The sequence below is a fragment of the Euleptes europaea genome, chromosome 1, assembly GCF_029931775.1.
Source record: "Euleptes europaea isolate rEulEur1 chromosome 1, rEulEur1.hap1, whole genome shotgun sequence".
Classification (NCBI taxonomy): Eukaryota; Metazoa; Chordata; class Lepidosauria; order Squamata; family Sphaerodactylidae; genus Euleptes; species Euleptes europaea.
The window spans coordinates 18,736,661-18,750,488 of NC_079312.1; the positions used below are offsets into that span (position 1 = coordinate 18,736,661).

The 13,828-nt window shown below is 45.3% G+C and overlaps 1 protein-coding gene across 1 annotated transcript; it reads left to right on the forward strand.

Moving 5' to 3' along the window:
* Positions 1 to 1,196: 1,196 nt before the first annotated feature.
* On the forward strand, positions 1,197 to 13,120 carry LOC130472905 (E3 ubiquitin-protein ligase TRIM7-like). Its single transcript, XM_056844407.1, has 7 exons — positions 1,197 to 1,634; positions 3,248 to 3,343; positions 4,548 to 4,778; positions 5,445 to 5,467; positions 8,310 to 8,428; positions 11,023 to 11,055; positions 12,636 to 13,120. Exons 1-7 carry the CDS (start codon positions 1,197 to 1,199, stop codon positions 13,118 to 13,120), a joined length of 1,425 nt encoding a protein of 474 aa, XP_056700385.1.
* Positions 13,121 to 13,828: the final 708 nt, after the last annotated feature.

The following is a 13,828-nucleotide window of genomic DNA, read 5'->3' on the forward strand; positions in this document are numbered from 1 at the left end:
TGAGAGGGAAGGCATCTTGGTCATGTTCTGGGCATGGAGTAGGGGTCACTGGGGGTGTGGGGGAGGAGGTAGTTGTGAAATTCCTGCATTGTGCAGGGGGTTGGACTAGATGACCCTGGAGGTCCCTTCCAACTCTACTATTCTGAGATTCTGGGGTGAACCTGAAAGTGACGTAATTGTGCTGCCACACATGCATAATCGCCAACCCCAGCCCTGCCCCCGAAAGCTCCCAGTGGGGAGGAGGGACCTTGCAACCTTAATTGTTTGCCATTCCTTCACTGAACCCTCTTTCCTGTTTCTGTGTTAGTATCTTTTCTTTAATTGTTTTGCATTTTAAAGCTTGATTTGATGTTTTTGATTGATTGCTGCCTTGGGGACCCTTAGTTGGGGGGAACGGCAACATAAAGGTATTTTAAATATAAACAAAGAAATATTTTTAAAAAGCATTCTTCACAACATCTAATTTGATGCTTGTAGTGAGGCAGACGTCCCTTCCCAAAGCACTTCTGTCTCTCTCTGCATTTCTGCTCCTGCCTGTGGCTCCTCTACATTTTCAGCTGTGCATCATATTAGGTCTGCATATATTTTCATTTTGTTCTTGTGCCGCACTGAGGAATTCTGCTTTGGATGAGTGTCCCATCAACACTGTTTCTCTCTAGGTACCAGAAGAAGGGGGTGTTTGAGAATCCAGAGGCTTTCCCTTCTGAGCTGAAGCGGAGGCTCCAGGAGGAAGCAGCCTCAATGGAAGACTAGCTGATAAACTATGGCAGGACAGGATCTCTCCCTGTGGGGATCTGAAGTGGGGTAGCAGATCTGTTGCCCTGGAGTGCATCTGTCCCTCACCTATAGATAGGGCTTTCTTTTAAAGCCAACACTTTAAAGACCCCATAAGCCTCCGGGCTCTCCCAGGTCTTGAAAATAGTACGGGAATGCAGAAGGGTTTGCATTGGATTTGCTACTCTTTAGATGCGCTTTCCCCCCATCCCTATTCTCAAAACTCAACAGTAAGCCGCCATGCAGAGTTCTGAGAATTCAAATGGGGGAAAAGTGCATCTAGAGAGTGACAAATCCAATGCAAAACCTCCCATGAATAAGAGATCCGGAGTCATTTCCGGGGAGGGAAACGCCCAAACTCTGCTTGAAAGTAGCAGAAACGAAAGTAACATTGTGACTTTCCCTTTGGGGGTGAGACGGCCATGGCCACCGGGCATCCCGTCCAAGAGCTCTGCGAGGAAGTCACTTGTCCCATCTGCCTGGAGCATTTCCAGGATCCCACGATTATTGCCGAGTGCGGCCACAATTTCTGCCGAGCCTGCCTGACCCAGAGCTGGGGGGAGGCGGTGGCAGAGGCTCCCTGCCCTGTGTGCAAGCAGACCGTCCAGACCAAGAGCCTCCGGCCGAATCGGCAGCTGGCCAACGTGGTCGAAATAGCCAAGAAACTCAGTCTGCAGGAGAGAAACGGGGGAGCAGCAAAGAAGGAAGAAGCCAAGGAGAGGATTTGTGCCAAACACCGCGAACCCCTGAAACTTTTCTGCCAAACGGATGGCATCCTCATCTGCACGGTCTGTGACAGATCCAAGCAGCACAAACACCACGACGTCGTTCCTGCCGAGGAAGCTTCCCAGGAGTACAAGGTAAGAAATCAGCGTGGATCCTGATGTTGATGGGGAAGAGCTCTGCGTTGCTCCGGAGAGTGATTCTGTAGATTTACTCCTATAAGAAGTGAGCTGTGGCTCACGAAAGCTCATCCTCTACCAGAAAATATTTGTGTTAGTCTTTAAGGTGCTACTGGACTCTTGCCTTTTCTACTACTGCAGACAGATTAACACAGCTACCCATTGTGACTTATCCTATAAATCCTGTGCTCCTTCAGTTACGATGGCGACCCCTGGGTTGGAGTAACTGTGTGTGTAAAGTGCCGTCAAGTCATGGCGACCCCTTTTTGGGGGGGTTTTCATAGCAAGAGACTTAACAGAGGTGGTTTGCCAGTGCTTTCCTCTGCACAGCAACCCTGGTCTTCCTTGGTGGTCTCCCATCCCAGTACTAACCAGGGCTGACCCTGCTTAGCTTCTGAGATCTAACCAGATCAGGCTAGCCTGGGCCATCCAGGTCAGGGCCCATATTGCATACACACCCACAAATCAAATCACAGTCACTAATGATGACCCCATAGGGTTTTCAAGGCAAGAGACTAACAGAGGTGGTTTGCCAGTGCCTTCCTCTGCACAGCAACCTTGGACTTCCTTGGTGGTCTCCCATCCAAATACTAACCAGGGCCCACCCTGCTTAGCTTCTGAGATCTGACGAGATCAGGCTAGCCTGGGCCATCCAGGTCAGGGCGTTGGAGGAACTGGCTCTTGTGAAATGCTCTCTCTGCAGAATCACAGAAGGGGGGGGGAATGCAAAGAGACTGAAAATCATCACATTAGTGCCTAGAGGTTGGTGAGGAAAGGACCAAAAATAACTGCATTCATGAGCGCTGCTGCGTACAGGCTTTAGAAGCACTCAACACTTGGTAGATCTGTCTGCTTATCTCCCATAGCCTTCTGGAGTTTGGAGCCAAGTCTGTCTGTGGGACTAATAGTGTCTGTGTGAGAGTTACACGCGCGGGGCTTTCATTTTCTTGCATTCTAATCTACCCCACAGGGTTGTTGTGAGGATAAAATGAAAGAGGGAAGAGCCATGTTCTATCCGCTCTGGCATCCATTGTTTCCCCTAAAAAACACAGCTATTAACTACAGTTGAGGGGAAAAACAGTCAACATACAGAGACTCTCAGGTACTGGAGCGAACCTTCCCCCTCCCATACTTAACAACACACAAGACTTCGTAAGGCAGAGAAAGGAGCCAAGTGTGCCATTTCAATTAACTGCTTCTCTTTTTCTCTGATTTTATTGTTTTTTGATGCCAGAGTCAGATTTATTCATGTTGTGGTCACAGACCTTAACAAACCAACTACATCCAAAATAAAATAGAATAAAATAAAATTCAACCCACAGCTGTATTAGTTCAATATCACAATAACATCTACTACTCACATTGAGATAAACCCCCCCATTAAAATCGTTTACCAGGATATTGTGGATCACATCAAGCCATTGTATTACCTGTATCAGACCTATTAAAACTTTTCTTTAGTATAATTGCTGTTTCTCTTTTTCTCTGATTTTACAGTTTTTTGATGCATGTGTATAGTAAAACTGAAAAAAGTAACTAATCCAGAAGTCCTACCCCCCCCCCACTTTCAGGATAAGATCTTCAACTGTCTGGAGACTTTGAGGACTGAAAAAGAGAAAATTCAGGTGTATTTAGCAGATGCTGAAGATGAAAGCCAAGAAATGCTTGTAAGTGCCACAATTGCTGGGAAGTAAACAATTACTGGGATTAATACCTAGGAAAATGATATACCAAAGGCAGGAAGACTCCAAAGCTATAAGGTAGCCCCAATCCTCAGAACAGATATCTGTCATTCAGAATGGGCTGGTCTCTCACAGAAAATATCAATAAAAATTAATTCTAAGGTCCAAACTATGTATAATAATTCCCTTTTCCTGGAGATTTTTTTTCTTTTACAATAGACCGCTCCAGAAGCTGCAATCTGGATCAGACGATGGAGTAGGAGGGTCTTTTAAGCATTTCTATACTTAGCCTCACATTATTATTATTTTGCAAAAAACTATGCTCTCCAGTGGATTTTCATGATATAAGGAAAGATGAAGAAGGAAAAGCAGTGCAAAGGGGCAGTTTTAGGGGGGTGGAATCTGACAGAAGGTAGGATAAAATTCCCTCTTCTCCCATATTTGTTGCATTTTGCATGGGTGAAATGAACCTGTGGAAAAACTACAGATAACTGAACCACATCTTCTCTTGAACAGGCTTTGGGGATGCTTCAGTGTTTGTATTAATTTTGAAATGTATACCCTGGAATTCTTTGAGAACCCAAAAAAGCTTGCAACATTGGTTTCCCCCTCTCTGTTTTGTCCTCAAAATAACAACCTTATGCAGAAGGTTGGCTAAGAAAGGGTACCCAACCCACAGTCAACTACCAAGCTTCCATGGGCAGAGTTTAGATTCGAACTTGGGTCTCCCAGACTATATTCCAGCACTTTAACCTCTGTGTAGGGTTTCCAGATTCTCCCTGGCAACCATAGGAGAAGGTGACATCAGAGCATTGCTGGGGATGCGCTGGCATTTGGACTCATAGGGTTTTGCTCAAATGCCAGAGAGTCCCTGGTGTCCCCTAGCTACATCTTAGGAAGCACTTCTGGATGCATAGGGAGTGACATCAGCATGTTGGAATACTACTGATGTCCCTTTAGATTCCCATTATTTTTCCCACACACATAAACACACACACCAGCCAGTGAGCGGTGGTGGGAAGTGCCCTCTACCAGAAGAGGCTTGATCTCTACCATGCTGGGTCTATGCAGAATATTAATGTGATCTCTGGGAAAAGTCGCCAGTGTCCTTCCTACATGATTTGACCCTCCAAGATCCAATTTCATTTCTGACCTTCCTTCCTGACCTTCCTTCCTTCCTTCCTTTCAGAAAATAATGGAATCAGAGAGGCAAAAGACAGTGGCTGAGTTCAGAACACTACACCAGTTGCTGAGAGAACAAGAAAACCGTCTGCTGGCCCAGATAGGCGAGGTGGAGAAGGAGATAGCCAGGAAAAGGGACGAGCACCTGGCCAAACTCTCTGAAAAGCTGTCCTCTTTCGAAAGCCTCATCCGGGAGATGGAGGAGAAGCATCAGAAGCCAATGAGTGAACTCCTGCAGGTAAGACTCTGGTAGAAAATCTTCAAGGTCATCCTCAGTGGGAGACTGTTGACATACCTTCAAAGAGGTCCACCATAGAGATTTGTGCTCGCTTTCCTCCATCTGCTGCCATTTCCACTGTGTCCCTCCCAACTGTGCCACTGGAAGGCTTTTAAAAAATCGGTAACCTCTGTCACACTAATAGCACAATGCCATAAGAATCCGTTGCCACAATCTGCTAGTTCCTCTGAAGATCCAGCTTTCATTACTTAAAAGACGTCTCTAGCAGGTTGCTTTGCGTATCTCTGCAATGAAAAGAGCTAGAGACCATTGTTAAAAAATGAAAGTTATAGCAGGATAGTTTTTCATGGCAGAGTAGGGAAAACGGCAGCACTGATGGGCTGAAATAAGGGAAATGGTACTAATGTGAGTGGAACCTTGACAATGTGCCCTTTCCCATCCAGATGTTGCATTAGCATGATTGGACTGCATTGTTTTTGGAATGGTCACACCACACCAAGTGTGAGAATGAATGTAATGAGATCATGGAAAGTCTGAAAAGGGGTCAGCTGGAGGATGAGGAAATGTGAATGTTCCAAATAAACCTGCTGCAGAGAAAAACTTCTATGTACTAATGTGGTCCATGGCAGGCAGTGAGTTTCTGTTTCTTTCTCCTTCTTCCCCCAGGATGTCAGAAGCATCCTGCAGAGGTAAGTGGGTCCCATTAATTTCCTTTCATCATTTTGGAAAGGCTGTTGGTAACAGCATTGCCAGCCCTGCACTGGCATGGGGAACACCATGAGCTTTTTGGGAGCAGGGTGGAGCCTGGAGGGTGGGGACGTTAACCTGGAAGTGACCTCTCACACCACTCTAGGAATTTCCCCAATCTCTATGGTAAAGGTCAGAGAGCTCAGAGAAAACTCCTTGACTGGTGCAGCTGGTCACCCAGAAATGATGTCACAATGTCCATAATGTCACTTCCCCCATTGTTTGTCTCACTGCTTGGTTGATTTGAGCATGGGGAATGCAGAGTGGGATTGGGAGCATCTCTCCCGTGGATGGCCAACTGGAACCTCTAGGGCAGCAGAAAAAGAGTGTGGCCCTTAGGCTCCAAGTGAGAGCATGTAGGTCTCAAGATTCTTCATTGTTTCAGACTGCATTTCTCCCCAAAGGGACCTGAAGTGGCTTTCACAAAAGAGAAAAAAAATCTACATAACAAAATCAACTAGACAAACCAAAAAAAGGCACAACAAATCCGGGTTGGTCCAGATTCTCCATGTTGACCATTGCACAGCTCAGGCTTTGACCCAAGAGTCTCTTGCCCTTCAGCTTACACCCAAGGGCTCATTCCTTTGGCCCTACATGAACTTTAAATACCTGCAGGAAGAGGAGAGGGAAAGTCATCCTAGATGGACCTCAGCTTCTGCTAGCTTGGTGCCAGCATTCCAGCAGCATAACATAAGAACCTAAGAAGAGCCTTGCTTAATCCAACCATCAGTCCATCTAGATCAGGGATTCTTAACCTGGGGTCCATGGACCCCTTGATTTCAGGGGGTCTATAAACTTAAGTAAGGTAAGGTAAAGGTCCCCTGTGCAAGCACTGGGTCATCCTGACCCATGGGGTGACATCACATCCCGACGTTTACTAGGCAGACTTTGTTTACAGCATGGTTTGTCAGTGCCTTCCCCAGTCATCTTCCCTTTACCCCCAGCAAGCTGGGTACTCATTTGACCGACCTCGGAAGGATGGAAGGCTGAGTCAACCTTGAGCTGGCTACCAGAAACCAACTTCTGTCAGGATCGAACTCAGGTTGTGAGCAGAGCTTGGTCTGCAGAACTGCAAGCTTACCACTCTGCGCCACGGGGCTCCTAATAAACTTAATGGGGGGAAATTACATCTCCATTTTCATTAACCAAATTTAGCGTTTCCCTTAATTATAAAGGCTGGCAACAAACCACAGTAGTAGAATCACAGAATCAGAATCATAGAGTTGGAAGGGACCACCAGGGTCATCTAGTCCAACCCCCTGCACAATGCAGGAAATTCTCAACTACCTCATCCCCCAAACCCCCAGTGACCCCTACTATATGTCCAGAAGATGGCCAAGATGCCTTCCCTCTCATCATCTGCCTAAGGTTATAGAGTCAGCATTAGCAGTACCTGTGACTTTGTCACCAATAGAAATCACAGATGTTTTCATATCACATTACAGTTGTTGCAGATATTATGCTCATCACTGTTGCAAAATTATGATAGTTATTAGACCCGCTGCTAGATTGCATGTGATCGCAGTCTTTCTGTGTATAGGCGCTTGTGCAAAGTAGCTGGCCAAAGATTGGGGAACTCCTCTCAATATAATAGGTTTCCTTTGTAATCCTGTGTATTTTATTATATGCATTTAAAAACATTACTCTGAGAAGATGTCCATCGGCTTCACCAGACTGCCAGATGGGTCCATGGCACAAAAAAGGTTAAGAATTCCTGGTCTAGAGATTTCTCCTATCCCCCTCCCCATCTAATTGGCAGGAAGTCGGGGCACTCAATCATATTAATACTCTTCCCTCTATTCCCTCCCCAATACTGTGTCCTGAACAGATGTCACATGCGGCTGGCTGCCTGATCCTGAGGGAGTGGTTTATTGGTCTGATCCTCCTTTGGTGGGAAGTTTGAATGAGCACCCCACTTTCTGAGTGATCCGAGACCCCCCTGCTTATGAGGGACTCCTTGAAATAGGGACAGAAAGGAGCAAACCTAGACAGTCTTGTAAAATCTTTCATGTGCTGAAGGAAAGGTGATCTGTCTTCAAGGAAGGAGACACCAAACGTCTTGTACAATTTAGACAGCAAGAAACTGTCCTCTTATTTTGCTTTTTGTATTTTGTAGTTTCACCTCGTAAATATATGTATTTTCAAACTACTAAAAGGTCATTAACATTTTTAACATTGTCTAATGTTTAAGGGGGCCCACTTCACCAGGGGCCCGCAGGGCTCACTTGCCATCGGGCAAGCTGACACCCTGGCCAGTCTGTCACTGATTGTGGCTGACCTAGAATAGCTCATTACAGCATAGCCCACATACCTAGAAAGGTGCCACTCTGCTTTAGGACTGCACTACTAATTTACTAAAATCTCTAGGTGGTGGCAGGGACAATTAGAGGGGCATGTCTGGGGACCAAGCGGTCGAGAAGACCATACAAATGTATCACACACGTATGCTCAGTGGATTCAGAGAAATATGTGAAACCACAACATCGGATCAGGATCTCTGTACCTCTCCACAAGATGCAGCCACTTAAATGAAGCAGAGGTGTGGGCACTGTTGGCACGGTGGTGCCCCATTATGTTTCTTTTTTATCACTGGAGGCATGTGAGAAGATGATGTCATTCTTGTACTGAGGCGGACTCTCCTTCCCAAAGCATTTCTATCCATCTCTGGAATTCTATATCTGTCTGCGGCTTCTCTCAGCTTAATGTGCTATATAGTCTGAATTCTGCTCTCTTACTTCTCTCGCTTCATCAGTTTCATGAACACTAACAGTGTTTTCTTGCTAGGTGTGAGAAGAAGGAGAACTTTGGGAATCCAGAGGCTTTCCCTTCTGAACTGAAATGGAGGCTCCAGGGCTGCTGTGAAATCGGTCCCTTCCTGGCGGGTGTCATAAAGCAATTCAAAGGTAATAATGAATGGCTGCAGGGATTTCACATAGGACAGTACATCAAACCAGAAATTGGCAAGGCGGACTCCTCATCACACAAGAATGCTGGCTGAAAAGATTATTCTATTTCAGTGTGGAAAGAGCTTTTGTCAAAGTTAAAACAAGCCAATGCATTAAAAAAACACATCTTGCATGTATTGGGACATGTTTGGGACATTGGTGGAGAAAGTTCATAATTGGTGGATGAAATACAATTTGAGCCAGGTGGCAGTGGAGATCATGCACAGAACTTGACTGCTTATGGGACCCTCCCTTCTTTGTGCTTCCTTTGCTGTATGTTTGTCCCCAAAAGGGATCTATCAGAATAGTCCCCCTGGGCAGTGTGTGTAACTCCTGTTGCTTGAGTGTTGTTTGTCCTCAGGATTGTCACTCTGTAGTGTACACACACCATCCAGTCAGTTCCAGGCTTCATAAGAACAGGCCTTGCAGGATCAGACCAGTAGTCCATCTAGTCCAGCATACAGTTTTTCACACTGCGGCCAGCCACTTGCCCTGGAGGGCCAAACAAACTAGACATAGAGGCCAGGGCCCTCCCCTGCTGCTGTCTCCCAGCTCTGGTATTCAGAGGTTTGCTGCCTCTATAGAGGGATGTTCACTTTAGTCACACATGGCTGGTAGCCATTGATGAACCTCTACTCCGTGAACCTGTCAAACTCTCCTTTAAAGCCATTATGCCTGCAGCCTTTCCTTTGGCTTTAATAGGACTAACTTGTACTTTAAATCCCCAGACTTGAGCTATGAGATCCTGGTTCAAAGCTGTGCTAAAGCCAAGTGTTCACTTTCCAAATTAGAAACAGTTTGTCTTTGTTTTCTAAATCCTATAGAAGCCATCATTCGAAGTTTTGAAATAAAACCACATTGGGATGGATCCAGATTAAATTTTCCACAAACATAAGGGAAAGTGTAATTTCAGCCAGGTTCTTCTGCACACTATCAGTCCCCCCTATGCTATTTCTGGGGGTCCCATGTGTCATGGATGAGAGCAGGAGAAAATGTTCTTTCTTAGGATGGATGATATTTATGGAGATGGAGCAGTGCTTGTGGAGATGGGTGGCCTGGGGAAACCTAAATCTTCTTGGACCAATATACTTTCACATCCTCTGGGGAAGATAAGTCATCCCTCTGATGTTCAAGCACCTGACTATTGGCTACTGTGTTCTGGTGGGAATGGCTAGGACCTTCTGCACATGGGGTGTCTGTCTGTATGTCTGTCTATGAGGGAGGGCATCCATGTGAGTGACCACCAGGGCAAATCTTAGACATAGACCCATTTGCATCTTCCGACATATACCAGGTATTGCAGCTTCCAAGTCAGATTAGAGATCGTTCTCTGTTTTCATTTTCTTAATTATTATCTTAAACCTATTTTCTGAGCTGGATGGCTCAGGCTAGCTCAGTCTTGTCAGATCTTGGAAGCTAAGCAGTGTTAACTCTGGTTAATATTTAGATGGGAAGCCACCAAGTTCCACCACTAAGATTTAGATGGGAGACCACCAAGGAAGTCCAGGGTTGCTATGCAGAGACAGGCAATGGCAAACCACCTCTTAACACTCTTACCTTGAAAACCATCCATGGAGTCACCATAAGTCAGTTGCAACTTGACTGCAGTTTCCACCACCATTTTCTGTAGGCTGTACCCTCTAGTGCTGATAGCAGAATAACCTTGTATTTTATAAAGGAACTGAACTTATTCCTACCCATGAGACTTGGCCAGGTGTCAACACTACTGAACAGCCCTATTTAATGCTCCTCCTAGCATCAAACTGGAGGGACAGTCAAATTTAAGTGTGAATTCTGCCCATAGTTGTAAGGCTTTTTCGAGCATTTTGGGGAGATCAGTAAGCTGCCATGGGATTGGGTGAGAAAGTTTGAAGCCTTGGAAAACTAACTTAGCTCTCTTGAGCATAAGCATTGGGAAACTCGCTGAAGTATACTGGGCGACTAGAGGAAACTATTTGAGGCTGATGAAGCCTTAGGTGAAACGCAATGAATACCATGGATCTGCATTCCTCCTTTTGATCCGGTTCTGAACATCTTGATTCAGTTGTGGTCCCCACCGGACATTTGGCATTACCCTTTTAAAAGAATTTCAAGAAACAGAAGAAGCCGGGTGCTCAACTTTGAGTCTACGGACAATACAAGTACCTATAAGCTGGATAGCTTGTTGGACTTATCTGGTGGTGACTATTCTTTGTAAATATTGTATATAGTACACTATTATTGTTCAGCACCATTGTTTGTTTGCATAGTCCTTGTTTGTGGCTTGTTTTGAATACATTTGATATTGTTTGATATTAATTGATCCTACTGTTGTACATTATATTGAACTATTTCAGCACAACTAGGAGTAATATTTTATGGGATTGGGTGAGGCAAGAAAGCTACTGGCGAAAAAATTAGTTTGGGTTCAACCATCGGGAAAAAAGGAATATGTGAAAAACTTTGGGATTCCCCCGTCTCCCCAGATTTGTTTCAGGATCTATGGTTTTGTGAATTGTTGAAGATTTCCTATAAATACAACAGTTTAATCTCTGCTCCTTCTGCCTCCCCAGACATTATGGTTTGTGAACTTCAGATGCAAAAAGGTAAAAATTTTGAAGACTAACAGAGAACAAAATTCACTGGAAGGAGGGTGGACTTGTCAAGACGTTTTCTGTTTCATTGACATTCAAGAATTCTAGCCTGTGAACATGAGAATCATGAATGGGTCAGCTATGAATAGTGGGAAAGGGAGAAGATGGGAGCAGTAACTGATTTTAAGTGGGAGTCTTTTAATCTAATAACATGAGCCCTGCTGGATCCAAGGTCCTTCATGTCCAGAATTCTGCTTCCATCAGTGGACACCCAGATGCTTGTGTGAAGCCCACAGTGGGCATGAAAGCAACAACCCCCACCTGGTTTTTGGCCCCTACATCTGGTTCTCACACCTTAGACAGACAAGAATCTCTTCCAGATGACAATATAGGGAAGTATTACAAATGTTGTCTCTTCTTTTGACTAAAAAACCCCCTTAGGTTAGTCAAGGTCATGTTGGCTAGTAAAATAAGTTTGTAGGGTAGATGGTTTTGTGGTTTTATTGTCTTGTGATGCTGCTCAGAGTTATACTGCCTCTGAACATGGAGGTTCCATTAGTGATCACAACTAACAATTGTTCAATTTTGCCACTTTCCTATTCCCTTTGCAAAAATGCCCTTCTGATTAAGTTCTGTTTTATACATACTCCTGAACTAATGGGTAACCTGTGGAGTGACTGCAGAAGAGGTGGTAATATGCATACTTTGCCTAGCTCCCAATAGTAAAAGAGCAATGGCATTTTGTACCAGCTGTGGGTTCTGAGTATTATTTGCAGGAAGCCCCACATAGAACATGTTACAATAGTTTCACTTGTGGTTATCAATATTCTCCATCCCATAGCCTGTCCTGAAACCCGACTGAAAGGGGCTTGGAGTAAAGGTATCATCCAGGAAGACTAGGAATTGTTTGGAGTTGCTTCACCATTCACTCAATCGCCATGCCCAAATTAGTTTCTGAATGCTTTGTTCTAAGGAAAGCAAGTACAATGTAGTTGTTCAGAGTGTCAGACTAGGCCTGGCACCATCCTGAGTTCAAATTCCCACTCAGCCAGAAAGATTAGTGGGAAACCTTGAGCCACTCTTCCTCAGCCTAACCCACCTCTCAGGGCTGTTGTGAGGATAAACTGAGGGAAGGGAAACTCCCTGGAGGAAGAGTGAGATAAAATAATGAGCTGAATTCTGAGGGGGTGCTCAGTGTCTTCATAATTTCTTTTAAATGACATTGAAACTGGCTCTCGGCATCAACACTGAGAGCTCTTCCACATGGCAGTTTCTTGACAAAGGAAATGTGAGAACCCTGCAGATGTGAGGCACAGACCAGACCCTTGGGAAGGGTATTGTGACTCTTCAAACTGCATCCGCTTTCCCCAGATGCACTCCCATATTGGCCTTCCAGGTTTAACTTGGTTATTAAGGTGCTCCAAGAAGGGACCTGTGGGGAGGGGAGACTCAGTTCACCCCTGCGGTGTCTGGTTTTCCCATCCTGCCTCTGGCTCCAGCTCCCCACCCCTGCAAACTGACCACCACCAAGACTTTTTGCATGCCATTGTGGAAGTGAGTTAATCTCTCTGGCTAATTTTCTTTCCCAACAGCAAATGTGACTCTGGAGCCAAGCGGAACTAATACCAAACTCATCCTGTCTGAGGATCGAAGAAGCATAAAGTGCCGAAGTGAAGCTCAAGACCTTTATTCCCACATGCCGGGCAGTGAAAGATTCACAGCAGGCTGCCATTTCTGGGAAGTCATTGTGGGAAGCGAGGAAGGCTGGATTGTGGGGGTGGCCAGAGAGTCTGTGAAAGGGAGGTTCACCATTACTCCTGAGGAAGGGATCTGGGCCGTGGGGAGGAGTGGGGACCAGTTCAGGGCTTTCACAAAGGGCATTTACCTTCCCCTGGCACTCAGTGGGGAGCTCAAGAGGATCCGAGTCTCTCTCAACTACAATGGGGGTGAAGTGGCCTTTTTCGATGCCGACAGAGCAGCCCTTCTCTACAGGTTCTCTGGAGTCTCCTTCTCTGGAGACACCCTCTGTCCCTTCTTTGCTGTGTGCCATAAAGGCTACATCAGAGTCTGTCCTTAAGGCAGTCAAATCTCCTTCACAGGCTCTGCTGGTGTTACTCATGAGATCAGGATGACTAATTTACAAAATCCGACTTTTGTTGCCCAACAGTCCCTTTTCTGGCTCTGCGAAAACTTCTAGAGGCTGCCAGTCAACCAAACGAACACAAATGATTCAGCTCAAACCCAACCCCTTTCTGAGTATATATTACTCTTCCTACACACTTGACACTGAGAGACACTGTCCTTCAGTGTTACTCCTCTGAAGATGCCTGCCACAGCTGCTGGCGAAACGTCAGGAAAGAAAATACCAAGACCACGGTTACACAGCCTGGATAACCTACAAGAACCAATAAACACAAATGGTGTCTGTTTTCCCTCTTTGTCCCCCCCCCCACTGCTCTTTTCCTTGGCTTATTATCTCTTAAAAGGACAGTAATCCATTTAATGTGATAAATAGACATTAAATCTTTGGTTCTTGTAGGTTATCCGGGTTGTGTGGCCGTGGTCTTGGTATTTTCTTTCCTGACGTTAAATCTGGTATTTTCTTTCCTGACGTTAAACAGACATTAAATCTGTTCCAAGATAAATTAGAAATGTGGATCACTGGGGATCCAGCCTCTTCCTCTCCCCTCAGTCCTTTCCAGTTTTCCCCCATACCCCTCATCAATATCTGGGAATGCTCATTCTGTGTTAACTTTGGTGGCAAACTACACAAGATGCTCACGAT

Excerpts from the sequence above, each read along its gene's own strand:
- LOC130472905 (XM_056844407.1), top strand. The coding sequence starts at position 1,197 with ATGGCCACCGGGCATCCCGTCCAAGAGCTCTGCGAGGAAGTCACTTGT. Across the intron at positions 4,779-5,444 it reads CAATGAGTGAACTCCTGCAG|GATGTCAGAAGCATCCTGCA; the intron begins GTAAGACTCTGG and ends TTCTTCCCCCAG. Across the intron at positions 11,056-12,635 it reads TGAACTTCAGATGCAAAAAG|CAAATGTGACTCTGGAGCCA; the intron begins GTAAAAATTTTG and ends CTTTCCCAACAG.